Source organism: Mobula hypostoma, chromosome 2, assembly GCF_963921235.1.
Source record: "Mobula hypostoma chromosome 2, sMobHyp1.1, whole genome shotgun sequence".
In the NCBI taxonomy this organism is placed as follows: Eukaryota; Metazoa; Chordata; class Chondrichthyes; order Myliobatiformes; family Myliobatidae; genus Mobula; species Mobula hypostoma.
The window spans coordinates 245,793,976-245,810,286 of NC_086098.1; the positions used below are offsets into that span (position 1 = coordinate 245,793,976).

Consider the following 16,311-nt stretch of genomic DNA (forward strand, 5'->3'; position numbering starts at 1 on the left):
GAGGAGTGTAGAGAGAGAAAGGAGCAGGGAGAGGTGAGTGGAGAGGACATCCCCTTCATCCACACCCTTTCATCCCATCCTCTTTCCCCCTCTCCAACTTCCCATCTCCCTCTCCCCCACCTTGCTCTCGAGAATCATGATAGCTTAGTGGTTGGCGTGACGCTGTTACAGCTCGGGTCGCTGGGCTTTCCTCCCACCATCCAGTTGGTAGGTTAATTGGGCATTGTAAATTGCTCTGTGATTAGGCCTGGGTTAAATAGGTGAGTTGCTGGGCAGTGTGACTCGTTGGACCAAAAGGGCCTGTTCTGTGCTCTATCTCTAAATAAGTAAAAATAAAAATACTTTGCCTCTCTTTGACTGTCTCACCCTCTGCCCACCTAGTTCACCGTTCTGCCCAAGCCTCTTCCTCGTACCTCACTCCATCTTCCCGTTTAACACACATTTCCCATGTTCCCTGACCTTGCCTTCACATCCCTACCTGTTCCACATCCCTCATTCCACTCCCTGCCCTTTTCCTCCTTCAGCTAATCGTTTGTACGCCCTGCTCTCCTCTCCCTGCTCCTTTCTCTCTCAGCCTCCTCACTGTTCGTGTGTTGTTTCCCATCCTGAGACTCACTCATCCTCTCCTCATACCTCCTGAGCGCTGCACTGCAGGATGGTGAGAAAGGAGCACTGTGAGAGATGCAGTGAGCGGGGAGGGCAGTAAAGAGGCAATACCGTGCTGCAGGAGTGTCAGTATCGCACTGTGAGGGTCGGCAAGGGGTGTGCTGACATGCAGGAGGGGGGGAAAGCCACGCGGTGGGAGGAATGATGAGTAGGGACAGCGAGGAGGGGGTTCCGCGATGTGAGAGGGGTGTTGAGAAGGGAGCACTGTGGAAGGAGTGTTGAGGGTGAGTCATGGAGGGTGATGAGGAGGGAGCACTGCACTGTGGAAGGGGCAGTGAGGAGAGAGCGCTGTGTGGTGGGAGGGCAGTGAGGAGGTGGAATCACTGGGGAGGGAGGAATGATGAGGAGGGTATGCCACAGGAGGGAGCATCGGGCTGTGGGAGGGGCAATTTAATGTCTTTTCTGTGCACCATTCAGGATGACAGCCGGAAATTTGGCAAAGGCACCACGCAGGTAAAAAACTCTTTCAATGAAGTCAATAATCAGATCATCTCAAAGGAGGGCTATGATTTCTCCAAGGAGCAGAGTGACAAGGAAAGGAACCTCACCACACAGAAGCTCTTCGAGCAGAAGACAAAGATGCGGTGTGAATGTGAGTCACTTTCCCCATTTTATTGATGGCACGCTGGCCTTCACCAGTCAGGGCACTGAGCATAGGATTTGGGATGTTATGTTGCAGAGGTACAAGACGTTGATTGGGCTACACATGGAGTATTATGTCCAGTTTTGGTCACCCTGCCATAACATGTCATTCAATTCAAAACAGTGCCTGCAACAGAATATTTACAAAAGGTGGTGGCTACAGCCCAGCCCGTCACAGGTAAAGCCCTCCCCACCATTGAGCAGATCGCTGCCACAAGAAAGCGGTATCCTTCATCAAGAATGACCACCCTCCTGTCATGCTGTCTTGTCACTGCTGCCATCAGACCAGGAGGTACAGCAGCCTTAGGCCCCACACCACCAGGTTCAGGAATAGTTCTTACCCTGCATCCGTCAGGTATTTATTTAGCAATAGGGCATGGAGTAGGCTCTTCCAGTTCTTCGAGCCACCGTGCCCCAGCAACCCCTGATAACCCTGATTAACCCTAGCCTAATCACAAGACAATTTACAATGATCAATTAACCTAGCTGGTACATCTTTGGACTGTGGGAGGAAACCGGAGCACTCGGGGAAAACCCATACGTTTCACAGGGAGGACGCACAGAGTTCCTTACAGACTGTGCTGGAATCGAACTCTGAAATCCAGCGCCTGAACCAGCATGGATAACTTCACTCACCTTCATAGTCATAGTCATAGTCATAGTCATACTTTATTGATCCTGAGGGAAATTGGTTTTTGTTACAGTTGCATCATAAATAATAAATAGTAATAAAACCATAAATAGTTAAATAGTAATATGTAAATTATGCCAGGAAATAAGTCCAGGACCAGCCTATTGGCTCAGGGTGTCTGACCCTCCAAGGGAGGAGTTGTAAAGTTTGATGGCCACAGGCAGGAATGACTTCCTATGACGCTCTGTGCTGCATCTCGGTGGAATGAGTCTCTGGCTGAATGTACTCCTGTGTCCACCCAGTACATTATGTAGTGGATGGGAGACATTGTCCAAGATGGCATGTAACTTGGACAACCTTAACACTGAATTGATTCCTCAACCTATGGACTCCGTTTCAAGGACTTCATGTTCTCAGTATAATTTATTTATTTATTTATTTATTATTATTATTTTGTTTTTGCATGGTTTGTCTTACTTTGCACATCAGTCGGTCTTTCTGTGTAGTATTTCCTTGGTTCTGTTGTATTTCTTGGTTCTGTTGTGAATGCCTGCAAGAAAATGACACCCAAGGTAGTATCTGGTATATGGCATCTTCAAGGAGGCGGACACAGAACCCATGAGCACTACCTCACTACCTTTAAAAAATTTATTTCTGTTTTTTGCACGTTATTTTATCTTAGCTAATACATGCACTGTATATATAATTACTGAAATTCAGTTTTTTTCTCTATTTCTCTTGTATTGCATTGTCCCACTGCAGTAAAGTTAACAAATTTCACCACATATGCCGGTGATATTAAACCTGATTTTGATTCTGATGTACATATTTGATAATAAATTTACTTTGAAGTTTGTACTTTGAACAGTGCAAAGAGGTGAACATATGGCAACGCGCGACAGTTTTATTGGCATGTGGCATGCAGTGCTGCCCCTCGATTCTTTAAAACCACTCCCTTAAAAAAAAGATGCATAATGATTATCGTCACTGCCAAATAAAGCAGTGAATAATTTTTGTCCAACTTGAGAGCAGTGGGATGTTTCACAGGAAACGTCTCACGCCGGCTTGGTGCTCGCTAGACGGTTGTGAGAACGTGTGATGTTGGGTGACGCGCTTTGGATTCCTCGCAGACCTGATGTATACCTCTGCATTTAGATAGTAAAAGGTTACAATAATGATACTATTTAGAAATCATTATATACTATTTAATGATACTATTTAGAAATGATGTCATTTTTCAATTGTCTTTTTGAAAGATTAGTATTAATTATTTTTGAACAGGTTTTCTAAAATGCTTCACTTATTTCTGTGTCATTGTATACTTATGTTAACTGTAATAATACATGAAAATAAGCAACATCTTTTTTCTTAAAAAGTCCATAATTATTGTTACGAATTCATTAATCAGCGATAATCTTTGCTGAAAATTACCCTGCCGCGTGAGAAAATTGTTTAAAAGATTATTACCTATTTGGGCACGTGCTCTCAGAAAGGTTCTCCAGCCCTGATTTCAGCTCGCTCAGGACTGGAGGGTGTGAGTTATAGGGAGATGTTGGGCGAGCTGGGACTCGATACCGCGAGTGTAGAAGACTGAGTGGCCCTATAGAGATGGAGAAACAAGAGAGGTTTTGTTGGATATCAGGTTTAATATCACTGGTATATGTCGTGAAATTTGTTGTTTTGTGGTAGCAGTACAATGAATTACAATAAGTACAATAAGTAGTGTGTGTGTGTATGTATGTATATAAATATATATGTATGTGTGTGTGTATATATATATATATGTATGTGTGTATACACACACACACACACACACACACACACACACACACACACACACCTCCTTCTTATTGGCAGCAATGAGAAGAGGGCATGTCCTGGGTGATGGGGGTCCTTAATGATGGGCACTGCCTTCTTGAGGCATTGCCTTTTGAAGATGTCCTCAGTGGTGGGGAGGCTGGTGCCCATGATGGAGCTGGCTGAGTTTACAACTTTCTGCAGCCTCTTTCCGACCCTGTGCCGTGGGCCCTCCATACCAGACGGCGATGCAACCAGTTAGAATGCTCTCCACGGCACAACTGAAGAATTTTGTCGAGCCCAGACCAACACATGATGGCAAATTGTAATAGGTGTACACGGTCCATAAAGTATCCTTGATAGCTTCATCCTTAACTGTAGATGCTGGAATGTGGGCGGGTGATGCGTAGGTGTGTGGTTGATGGTCAGCATGGGCTTGGTGGGCCAAAGGGCCTGTTTTCATGCCGAATGACTGTATGACAGGAAGGGGCAGTGAGGAGGGAGCACCGTGTTGTGGGAGGGGCGGTGAGGAGGGAGCTCCACACTGTGGGAGGGGTAGTGAGGAGGGAGAACCATGTTGTGGGAGGGGCGGTGAGGAGGGAGCACCATGTTGTGGGAGGGGCGGTGAGGAGGGAGCTCCACACTGTGGGAGGGGCAGTGAGGAGGGAGAACCATGTTGTGGGAGGGGTGGTGAGGAGGGAGCACCATGTTGTGGGAGGGGCGGTGAGGAGGGAGCTCCACACTGTGGGAGGGGCAGTGAGGAGAGAGAACCATGTTGTGGGAGGGGTGGTGAGGAGGGAGCACCGTGTTGTGGGAGGGGCGGTGAGGAGGGAGCACCGTGTTGTGGGAGGGGTGGTGAGGAGGGAGCAGGGAGCTCCACACTGTGGGAGGGGCGGTGAGGAGGGAGCACCGTGTTGTGGGAGGGGTAGTGAGGAGGGAGCTCCACACTGTGGGAGGGGCAGTGAGGAGGGAGCACCATGTTGTGGGAGGGGTGAAAGGGTGGTGAGGAGGGAGCACCGTGTTGTGGGAGGGGTGGAGGGGTGGTGAGGAGGGAGCACCGTGTTGTGGGAGGGGCGGACTTAAGGAAGGGAATGACTTTGAACCAGATGCCCTCTCAGCTGGGTGTGTGTGATCCCATAAACTGCAAGACAAGCAGGGAGAGGTGTTTCTCCTGGGGCTATAACACTGCCCTCCCCCCAACAAAAATTGGTCAAGGAACAAAATTTTGCTCCCTCTGGCATCCTGCTGTGCTTAGACTGTTGTCTACTCTCAGTTCACAAGCTGGGATTGGGAGGGGACATCAGAAGGTAAAATACAATCTTCCTTTCACTGCAGCCATTGTTAAAAAAGGGATCCGGCGTTGCAAGATGTGGTTCGATCAGAAACACGTCGCGTGCCTCAACAAAATACCTATCCCGATCTTCAATCACCTCTTCTGCGTCCCGATGGTATTCGATTTTATGTGTAACATTATGAAAGGTAAGGTTACCATCAGCTTTTTCACCAATACCTCTCCAATCACCGTCTTGCATACTCCTGGCATGTGAGGAGGGCAGAGTCATGGAGTGGTAACAGGCCTTTTGGCCCATCACAACCTCGCCGGCCTTTTTAAACCACTACACTATTCCCTCCTGTTGCCATTAATTCTGCATCCTTCTCTACCCTGCCTATTTGAGTACCTCAAGTCAAGTCAAGTTGCTTTTATTGTCATTTCGACCAGAACTGCTGGTACAGTACACAGTAAAAACGAGACAACATTCCTCCAGGACCATGGTTGTACATGAAACAACACAAAACTGCACTAGACTACGTGAAACAACACAAAACTACATTAGGCTTCAGACCTACACGGGACTACATAAAGTGCACAAAACAGTGCAAGACAGTACAATAATTAATAAACAAGACAATAGGCACAGTAAAGGACAAATTACAATATAATAATAAATGATGTAAATGTAAACAATGTTTCAGCAGGAATTGAGAAAGAAATGAGCAAAAATTGCAAAGGGTGTGGAGTGGTGTTCAGTTGAGTGAGTGTGTGTAGGTTGGTGTCAGACTAGACTCTGGGAATTGAGGAGTCTAATGGTTTAGGGGAAGAAACTGTTACATAGTCTGGTCGTGAGAGCCCGAATGCTTCGGTACCTTTTGCCAGATGGCAGGAGGGAGAAGAGTTTGTATGAGGAGTGCGTGGAGTCCTTCACAATGCTGTTAGCTTTGCGGATGCAGCGTGTGGTGTAAATGTAATGGTGGGAAGAGAGACCCGCTATTAATGTAAACGTTTAAATGTAGAATCACGTAGGCAGATAGGACGCAACACTTGTGGTCAACCAGGGCCTCAACCAACCCAAGAAGCACCATACTGTCTATTGGTGTTGTCACTTTCAGGGAACTATGGACTTGAACCCAAGGTCTCTCTGTTCATCAACATTCAGTAGCACCCCATCATTCACTATACTTGGCCGACTACTATCTGACTTTCCAATCTGCATCACCTCATATTTGTCAGGAATAAATTCCATCTGCAAACACTCCACTCAACTTTCTACCTGGTCCGTATTTTGTTGTTACCCTGGACAATCTTGCTCAGTGATCTGCAACACCAACAACCTTTGTGTCATTTACAAACTTACCAATCCTACCTCCTACGTTCACACCCGAGTCGTTAATATATATCACAGACCACAAGGGTCCTGGCACCAATATCTGTAGTTACAGGAAAACAGACAAATTTCTTTCCACTACAACCCTTTGCCTCCTATCACCAAACCAAGTTTAGATCCAATTTGCCAGCTTGCCATGGATCCCATATATATATATTAACCTTCTGAGCCAGCCTACCATGTGCGATCTTGCAAAATACCGTGTCCTTTCTTTTACAAAATATCTTTATTACAAATTCAGTGCTCCATATATACAATCCAGTGACAAACACAATTACTGCACAACCACTAGACAAACAACGTTAAACTAAAATGTTTCCATCTCTGTCAATGATGGCACTAATCCGCTGTGGAGTCCAATGGTCCCAGACACCTCTATGGTCACCGTGGACAGCATGTGTTCCCACTCAATGGTTACCCAGGTACAGACATACCCCTAAACATTGCCAGACAGTCTGCCCGGCCAGATCCCTCCACCACCCATCTCCAGGACCCACCCAGCCCCAGTAGTGAGTGTGTGATGGCAGGGTGTAGAGCAAGTTACACTCTGTCTGACCCCAGGAGTGTGTGGTGGGACAGTGCAGAGAGAGCCTCACTCTGTAACTGACCCCGGGAATGCGTGTTGGGATGGTGTAGAGCGAGCTTCACTCTGTGTCTGATCCTGGAAGTGCGTGATGGGCGACACACACAAAATGCTGGAGGAACTCAGTCAGGCAGCATCTAGGAAAAGAATACAGTCGACCGTCAACTGTGTTCTTTTCCTAGATGCTGCCTGGCCTATTGAGTTCCTCCAGCACTTTGTATGTGTTGCTCAGATTTCCAGCATCTCCAGATATTTGTGAGTGTGTGACAGGACTGTGTGGAGGGAGCTTCACTCATCTCTGATTCCAGGAATACGTGATGGGACTGTGTGGAGGGAGTTTCATTCTGTCCCTGACTGCAGGAGTGCGTTTTCAGTCCACAGTGGAGCCTTATTTGAGTGTGTTGTCCTGGGAGTAACTGTGCTAACTCTCCTGTTGCAGTGATGACCCCCTGGTGCAAGGACCGGATCCCAGTGGACTCTAACTTTGGCCAACTCTATGATAAAGTTAATGGCTCCGTGGAGAACCTAAACCAGGACTTCACTGCGGAAATGACTGTCAATGTACGTATTGCTTGCGTCTGAGGTGTGTGGGTGGGCAACTCCCATCACCAGTCCGTGTTGTCATCACATAAGGGTTGCCATGGAGCCCAACATTTATTGTCCGCCCTTGGAACAATGGTGTCATAGTCACAAAATGGGCCATTCAGCCCACATTGTCCATGCTGACCATTTCACCTACCTATACTAATCCCAATTACCTCATGTTAGGTCCTTGGCCATCTGTGCCTTGGTGATTCTACTGCTTGTCCAGGTGTAGTTTACTTTCATTTTTAAGATCATAAGACATAGGAGCAGAATTAGATCATTTGGCCCATTGAGTATGCTCCACCATTCCATCATGACTGATTTATAAACCCTCTCAACCCTATTCTCTTGCCTTCTCCCTGCAACATTTAAAACCCTGACTAATCAACCTACATTTTAAATACACCCAATAAATTGGCCTCCGCAGTTGTCCGTGGCAAGCAGTTCCACAGATTCACCACTTTTTGGCTAAGGAAATTCCTCTTCATTGCGGTTCTAAAGGGACATCCTTGTATTCGGAGGTTGTGCCCTTTGGCCCTAGACTCCCCCACTACAGGAAACATCCTCTGCACGTCCACTCAGTCTAGGCCTATCAATATTTGATAGGTTCTGATGATATCCTCCCTCATTCTTCTAAACTCCAGTGAGTACAGGACCGGAGCCATCAAATGCCCCTCATATTTTAATTCCTGGGATCACTCTTGTAAACCTCCTCTGCACCCTTACCAATGCCAGCTCATCCTTTCTTAGAAATGGGGCTGAAAACTTCTCACAATACTCTAAGTGTGGTCTTATTGATGCCTTATAAAACTTCAGCTTTATATTCTAGTTCTTTTGAAATGAATGCTAACATTGCATTTGTTTTCCTTGCCACTGGCTCAGCCTGCAGGTTAACTTTTAGGGCAAGGGTTCCCAACCTTTTTTTATGCCACGGACCAATGCCATTAAACAAGGGGTCCATGGATTCCGGTTTAAGAACAGCTGCTTTAGGAAATTCTCTTATGCCAGGGGTAGTGAAGAGAGGCTGTTGATAGGGCAAAATTGCAGTCAACAGGATGAGTTGCAACGTAAAAGGTGATCAAAATTTAAAACGGGTGAATACATGACCAAAGGTGTTATATTTGAATGCATGCAGTATATGGAATAAGATAGATGAACTTGAAACACAGTTGCAGATTAGTAGGTATGATGTTGTAGGCATCACTGAATAGTGGCTGAAAGAAGATTATAGCTGGGAGCTTAAGGTCCAAGGATACACATTGTATCAAAAGGACAGGCAGGAAGGCAGGCGATGCTCTGTTGGTAAAAAATGAAACCAAATCATTAGAAAGAGGTGACATATGGTTGGAAGATGTTGAATCATTGTGGATGGAGCTAAGGAACTGCAAGGGTAAAAAGACCCTGAGGGGAGTAGTATACAGATCCCCAGACAGTAGTAAGGATGTGGCCTACAAATTACAATGGGAGATAGAAAATGTATGCCAAAAGGGCAATGTTACAATAGTCATGGGGGATTTCAATATACAGGTAGATTGGAAAAATCAGGTTGTGTTGGATTCTAGAGTGCCTATGAGATGGCTTTTTAGAGTAACTCATGGTTGAGCCCATCAGGGGATCAGCTGGATTGGGTGTTGTGCAATGAACCAGAATTGATTAGAGAGCTTAAGGTAAAGGAACCTTTAGGGGAAGGTGATGGAATTCACCCTGAAATTTGAGAAGGAGAAACTAAAGTCAGATGTATCAGTACTACAGTGGAGTAAAGGGAATTACAGAGGCATGAGAGAGGAGTTGGCCAGAATTGATTGGAAAAGAACACTGGCAGGGATGACAACAGAGCAGCAAAGGCTGGAATTTCTGGAAACAATTTGGGAGGCACAGGATATATACATCCCGAAGAGAAGAAGTATTCTAAGGGAAAGATAACACAACTGTAGCTAACAAGAGAAGCCAAAGTCAACATAAAAGCTGAAAACCATGTAACAGAGCAAAAATTAGTGGGAAGTTAGAAGATTAGGAAGTTTTTAAAAACCAACAGAAGGCAACTAAAACAAGGTAAAGACAGAATATAAAAGTGAGCTAGCTAATAATATTAAAGAGGATACCAAACATTTCTTCAAATACATAAAGTGTAAAAGAGAGGCAAGAGTAGATATCAAACCACAGGAAAATGATGCTGAAAAAGTAATAATAGGGAGAATGAAATGGTAACAAACTGAATAAGTATTTTGCGTCAGTCTTCACTGTGGAAAACACTAGCAGTATGGTGGAAGTTCCAGGTGTCAGGGTCATGAAGTTTGTGAAGTTACCATATTATTAAGGATGAGGTGTCAGAGTACTTGAAGGCACATATTAAAATAGGCTGTAGTCAGCATGGTTTCGTCAAGGGAAAATCTTGTCTGACAAATTTGTTGGAATTCTTTGAAGAAATAATAAGCACAATCGATTGATGATGTGCACTTGGATTTTCGGAAAGCCTTTGACAAGGTGTCACACATGAGGCTGCTGAACAAGCTATGAGACCATGGTATTTTGGTATGGATTCTAGCATGGATAAAGCAGTGGCTGATTGCCAGGAGGCAAAGAGTGGGAATAAAGGGAGTCTTTTCTGGTTGGCTGCTGGTGACTAGTGGTGTTCCACAGGGGTCTGTGCTGGGACTGATCTTTTTTTTCACATTATATATCAATGATTTGGGTGATGGACTAGTTGGCTTTGTTGCAAAGCTTGAAGGTGATATGAAGATAGACGGAAAGGCAGGTAGTTTTGAGGAAGTAGAGGCTCCAGCAAGACTTAAACATATTAGGAGAATGGACAAAGAAATTGCAGATGGAGTACAGTGTCGGGAAATGTATGGTCATGCACTTTGGTAGAAGAAATGAAAGAGTTGACTATTTTCTAAGTGGAGAGAAAATACAAAAACTGAGGTGCAAAGGGACTTGGGAGTCATTCTGCCGGATTCCGTAAAGGTTAATTTGCAGGTTGAGTGTGTGGTGTGGAAGGCAAATGCAATGTTAGCATTCATTTCAAGAGGACTAGAATATAAAAACAAGGATGTAATGTTGAGACTTTACGGAGCACTGGTGAGGCGTCACTTGGAGCATTGTGAGCAGTTTTTTGGCACATATTAGAAAGGAAGTGCTGAAACTGGAGAGATTTAACGTCTCAACCCAAGCAAGGCTGCAGGACCCGATAGTTTCAGTACCAGGGTGCTCAAAGCCTGTGCCCCTCAGCTATGTGGAGTACTTCGCCATGTATTCAACCTGAGCCTGAGGCTCCGGAGGGTTCCTGTGCTGTGGAAGATGTCCTGCCCTCGTCCCTGTGCCGAAGACGCCGCGCCCCAGCGGCCTCAATGACTACAGACCGGTGACATTGACCTCCCACATCATGAAGACCCTGGAGAGACTTGTTCTGGAGCTGATCCGGCCTATGGTCAGGCCACACTTGGATCCCCTCCAGTTCACCTACCAGCCCCGACTAGGAGTTGAGGATGCCATCGTCTACCTGCTGAACCATGTCTACGCCCACCTGGACAAGCCAGCGAGCACTGTGAGGGTCATGTTTTTTGACTTCTCCAGTGCGTTCAACACCATCCGCCCTGCTCTGCTGGGGGAGAAGCTGACAGCGATGCAGGTGGATGCTTCCCTGGTATCATGGATTCTTGATTACCTGACTGGCAGACCACAGTACGTGTGCTTGCAACACTGTGTGTCCGACAGAGTGATCAACAGCATTGGGGCTCCACAGGGGACTGTCTTGTCTCCCTTTCTCTTCACCATTTACACCTCGGACTTCAACTACTGCACAGAGTCTTGTCATCTTCAGAAGTTTTCGGATGACTCTGCCATAGTTGGATGCATCAGCAAGGGAGATGAGGCTGAGTACAGGGCTACGGTAGGAAACTTTGTCACATGGTGTGAGCAGAATTATCTGCAGCTTAGTGTGAAAAAGACTAAGGAGCTGGTGGTAGACCTGAGGAGAGCTAAGGTACCGGTGACCCCTGTTTCCATCCAGGGGGTCAGTGTGGACATAGTGGAGGATTACAAATACCTGGAGATATGAATTGACAATAAACTGGACTGGTCAAAGAACACTGAGGCTGTCTACAAGAAGGGTCAGAGCCGTCTCTATTTCCTGAGGAGACTGAGGTCCTTTAACATCTGCTGGACGATGCTGAGGATGTTCTGTGGTGGCCAGTGCTATCATGTTTGCTGTTGTGTTCTGGGGCAGCAGGCTGAGGGTAGCAGACACCAACAGAATCAACAAACTCATTCGTAAGGCCAGTGATGTTGTGGGGATGGAACTGGACTCTCTGACGGTGGTGTCTGAAAAGAGGATGCTGTCCAAGTTGCATGCCATCTTGGACAATGTCTCCCATCCACTACATAATGTACTGGGTGGGCACAGGAGTACATTCAGCCAGAGACTCATTCCACTAAGATGCAGCACAGAGCATCATAGGAAGTCATTCCTGCCTGTGGCCATCAAACTTTACAACTCCTCCCTTGGAGGGACAGACACCCTGAGCCAATAGGTAGTCTATCTGGTTCAGGTGACTTATCTACCTTCAGACCTTTCAGTTTCCCAAGCACCTTCTCCTTAGTAATAGCATCTACACCCACTTTGCCCCCCTGACAATCTCGAATGTCTGGCATACTGCTGCTGTCTTCCATAGTGAAGACGGATGCAAGATACTTACTGAATTTGTCCCCCATTACTTCCTCTCTGGTGCCATTTTCCAGCAGCCCAATATCCACTCTTGCCTTTCTTTTACTCTTGATATATCTGAAAAAAAAACCCTTGGTCTCCTCTTTGATATTATTGACTTACTTATCTTCTTATTTCTTTTCTCTCCTCATGGCTTTTCTAGTTGCCTTCTGGTGTTTTGTTAAAAAGCTTCCCAATCCTCTAACTTCCCAGTAAATTTTGCACTATTATATACCCTCTCTTTTCCTTTAATGCTGCTTTTAACTTCCCTTATCAGTCACAGGTGCATCTTTCTCCTGTTAAATACTTCTTTGGGATGGATCTATCCTGCGCTTAAGGTAAAGGAATCCTTTGGAGGTAGTGATCATGATACGATAGAATTCTCCATGCAGTTTGAGAGGATGAAGGTAAAATCAGATGCATCAGCATTATAGTGAAATAAAGGGAACTACAGGGGCATGAGGTCATTTATGTTTTTCTTTATTCCATTATAAAGAACTTTTAACTACATCATTTGTATGAACACTACACTATAAATTATTATTATTATTATTGTGAGAAAAAAAAACTGGCCATTCACAGTCCATACACTCCCACCATCCGCACTCCCAATGGGACCCATCCCTTCCCATTCACTCCCACCGTCCACACTCTCAATGGGACCCCGCCCCTTCCCATTCACTCCCACTGTCCGCACTCCCAATGGGACCCCACTCCTTCCCATTCACTCCCACCATCCACACTCCCAATGGGACCCATCCCTTCCCATTCACTCCCACCGTCCACACTCTCAATGGGACCCCGCCCCTTCCCATTCACTCCCACTGTCCGCACTCCCAATGGGACCCCACCCCTTCCCATTCACTCCCACCGTCCACACTCCCAATGGGACCCCATCCCTTCCCATTCACTCCCACCGTCCACACTCCCAATGGGACCCACCCCTTCCCATTCACTCCCACCATCCACACTCCCAATGGGACCCACCCCTTCCCATTCACTCCCACCATCCACACTCCCAATGGGACCCCACCCCTTCCCATTCACTCCTACTAAACTCAATCCAAATAGAACCCCACCCCTTCAAATTCACTCCTACTGAAGTCAAATCCAATGGAACCCACCACTTCTCATTCAATCCTACTGTACTCAGTCCCAGTGGAACTCAGCCCACTTCTCAGCTAAACCAATGAAAAAAAGCAAAACAGAAAACAAAACAGAATCTATGGTTCAGTTTTAGGACTTTCCATCAGCACTTTATTGATCTCCTCCACCATGTTAGCTATGCAGGCAATGGGTAAGCTGGCCTCCTTCCTGTTTGTCTTTCTTCCCAACATGTCTGTTGATGACTTATGGGTACCTTGCGTGGATCTCCTGACATAAGCTGGCACTTGTCCATCTCTCCACCGTTTAGAAAGTAGAGCAGGAGTCGATACTTGGAGCCAATGTTACCAGGGCTGAAATTACTCAGACCGTGCATGAAGAGCTGTTGAAGAAAAGAACCCTCTTGGAGAAATTCACTTTCGTGATCAAGCTACTGATATCGCTCTCCTTCTTCATCCTCTTTATCTCGTAAGTGTACTGTTGTGGCCTTGTCTCTACAACAAAATTGTTTGAAGTCCGTGAGGTCAGACAGAGAGGAACTGTCCTTAGCCCAGGGCAAGGAGGAGCGGGGTGGCCCTAGTGCTGCAGGAGGTAGAATCCACTGCCTCATCTCTCCAGAGATCTGAGTTCAATATTGATCTCCAGCACTTTGTGTGTGTGTGTGTGTGTGTGCGCACACGCGCGCACCTTGTGCCTATGTATGTGTGTCTGTGACTGTGTGTGTACTGTATGTGTGTGTAAGGAGCTCTTGAAGAGAAGCATCTTGCTGAGAGCCTTGTGTGCGTCTTGTGTGTGTGTGTCTGGTGTCTGTGTATCTGTATGCATGTATGTGTGAGTTTGAGTGTGTATGTAAGTGTGAGTTTGGCTGTGTGTATGCATGTGTATGTGCGAGTTTGCGTGTGTTTGCATGTGTGTGTCTGCATATGAAAGTGTATACATGTCTATATGTGAGTTTCAGTGTGTATGCACGTGTGAGTGATTTTGAGTGTGTATGCACGTGTGTGTTTTATTTGTGTGTGCGCATGTATCAATTATAACTGACATTTCAATGACAAACTCTGCCATCTTCCTCAGGGATGATGCCCAGTTAAGTCTATTCCAGTGGTATTTATACCCCCTTAGTCCATCCCTCCTGATGGTTAGTCCTCATCCAATCAGGTTTCCACTCTCCCACCTTGTTTACAATTGAATTCTAGTTCTTACATAGAGCAAGACCTACTTCTTTTTAAAAATTCTTTTCCTCTAGTCGTATTTCAATGGCTTCCTTTACCAAGCATCCCAAAGCCATTGGCGTGACACAGTAGTTTTGTGCCGTCGAAGTCTATCCTATGGCCATTGCGAATGCAGTATTCTGCTAACGCCAATTGTCATTGTTAACAAGATTAAGGTTACAAATAGTCTGTTTGAAATGACCCCTGCTGTCAAACAACCATTTCCTATGGTCAAACACAATGATTTCATACACCATTTACAAGGAAGTCATTTGGCTGATAATGAATTTTCCAAGCCGCCCATCAGTACTATTCCCTTTTGTGTACTTCCCTGTGCTGACACCATCCATACACCATCAATCTACAGAACATGACACTCAGGGGCTTGGGATGCATTATATTTTTGATAATATAATATCATTTATTAAGAAGTTATAGTTGAAACACCTAGACTACAGGCTTCGGACAGTAAATGGGTGAACACCTGGGATTAAGGGGATTAAGAAGCCTCTGTGTCCATTCCTATCAGTAACGAGTATACCTTTTGGATGCTTCTGTGGGGGGATGACCTATTAGATCATGACAGCAGCAGCTGGGCACTGTGGCCGGCTCTGAGGCTCAAAGGAAAGGGTAAAGTTAGGTAGTGCAGTTGTTTTAGGGGACTCAGTAGTTCGGGGGACAGAAAGGAGAAAGGCAACATCAAAGTAACAGGTATGATGTAACAGGAAATAACAGGAATGGGGGCACCAGGTGTTTGAAGATTTAGAAAAGACAGAGGAGAACGTAGAAGAGGGGAGGGAGTTGCACTGCTAATCAGGGACAATATGACAGCGACACTCAGGGAGGAGTCAGACACCAAGTCCATTTGGGTGGAACTCAGGAATAGGAAGGATGCAATCACACTGGTGGGATTGGACTGCAGACCCACTAATAGCCACCAGGACATTGAGGCCGAACACTGAGGCTGTCTACAAGAAGTTTCAGAGCCGTGTCCATTTCCTGAGGAGACTGAGGTCCTTTAACATCTGCCGGATGATGCTGAGGATGTTCTACGAGTCTGTGGTGGCCAGTGCGATCATGTTTGCTGTTGTGTGCTGGGGCAGCAGGCTGAGGGTAGCAGACACCAACAGGATCAACAAACTCATTTGTAAGGCCAGTGATGTTGTGGGGATGGAACTGGACTCTCTGACGGTGGTGTCTGAGAAGAGGATGCTGTCTAAGTTGCATGCCATCTTGGACAATGTCTCCCATCCACTACATAATGTACTGGTTGGGCACAGGAGTACATTCAGCCAGAGACTCATTCCACTGAGATGCAGCACAGAGCGTCATAGGAAGTCATTCCTGCCTGTGGCCATCAAACTTTACGACTCCTCCCTTGGAGGGTCAGACGCCCTGAGCCGATAGGCTGGTCCTGGACTTATTTCATAATTTCCTGGCATAATTTACATATTACTATTTAACTATTTATGGTTCTATTACTATTTATTATTTATGGTGCGACTGTAATGAAAACCAATTTCCCCCTGGGATCAGTAAAGTATGACTATGACTATGACTATTGAGGAACAGATGTGTAATCAGATTAAGGGAATATGAAAAAATAATATGACTTTACGTCATGGGGAATTTCAACTTCCCTAATATAAACTGGGTTCTCCTTAGTGCGAGGGGTTTAGATGGGGCAGAATAAACATAGAACATAGAATAGTACAGCACAGTACAGG

At 45.9% G+C, this 16,311-nt stretch overlaps 1 protein-coding gene across 3 annotated transcripts in view; it reads left to right on the forward strand.

Annotated features, from left to right (window-relative positions):
- The window catches only part of dcst1 (DC-STAMP domain containing 1), a 75,352-nt gene that overhangs the window by 24,187 nt on the left and 34,854 nt on the right, over positions 1-16,311 (forward strand). For all 3 annotated transcript variants that reach the window (XM_063041911.1, XM_063041910.1, XM_063041912.1), the window contains 4 exons: positions 1,084-1,258; positions 5,072-5,215; positions 7,422-7,543; positions 13,684-13,841. In XM_063041911.1, coding sequence (XP_062897981.1) covers positions 1,084-1,258; positions 5,072-5,215; positions 7,422-7,543; positions 13,684-13,841 — 599 coding nt within the window. The remainder of the gene's footprint in view (positions 1-1,083; positions 1,259-5,071; positions 5,216-7,421; positions 7,544-13,683; positions 13,842-16,311) is intronic.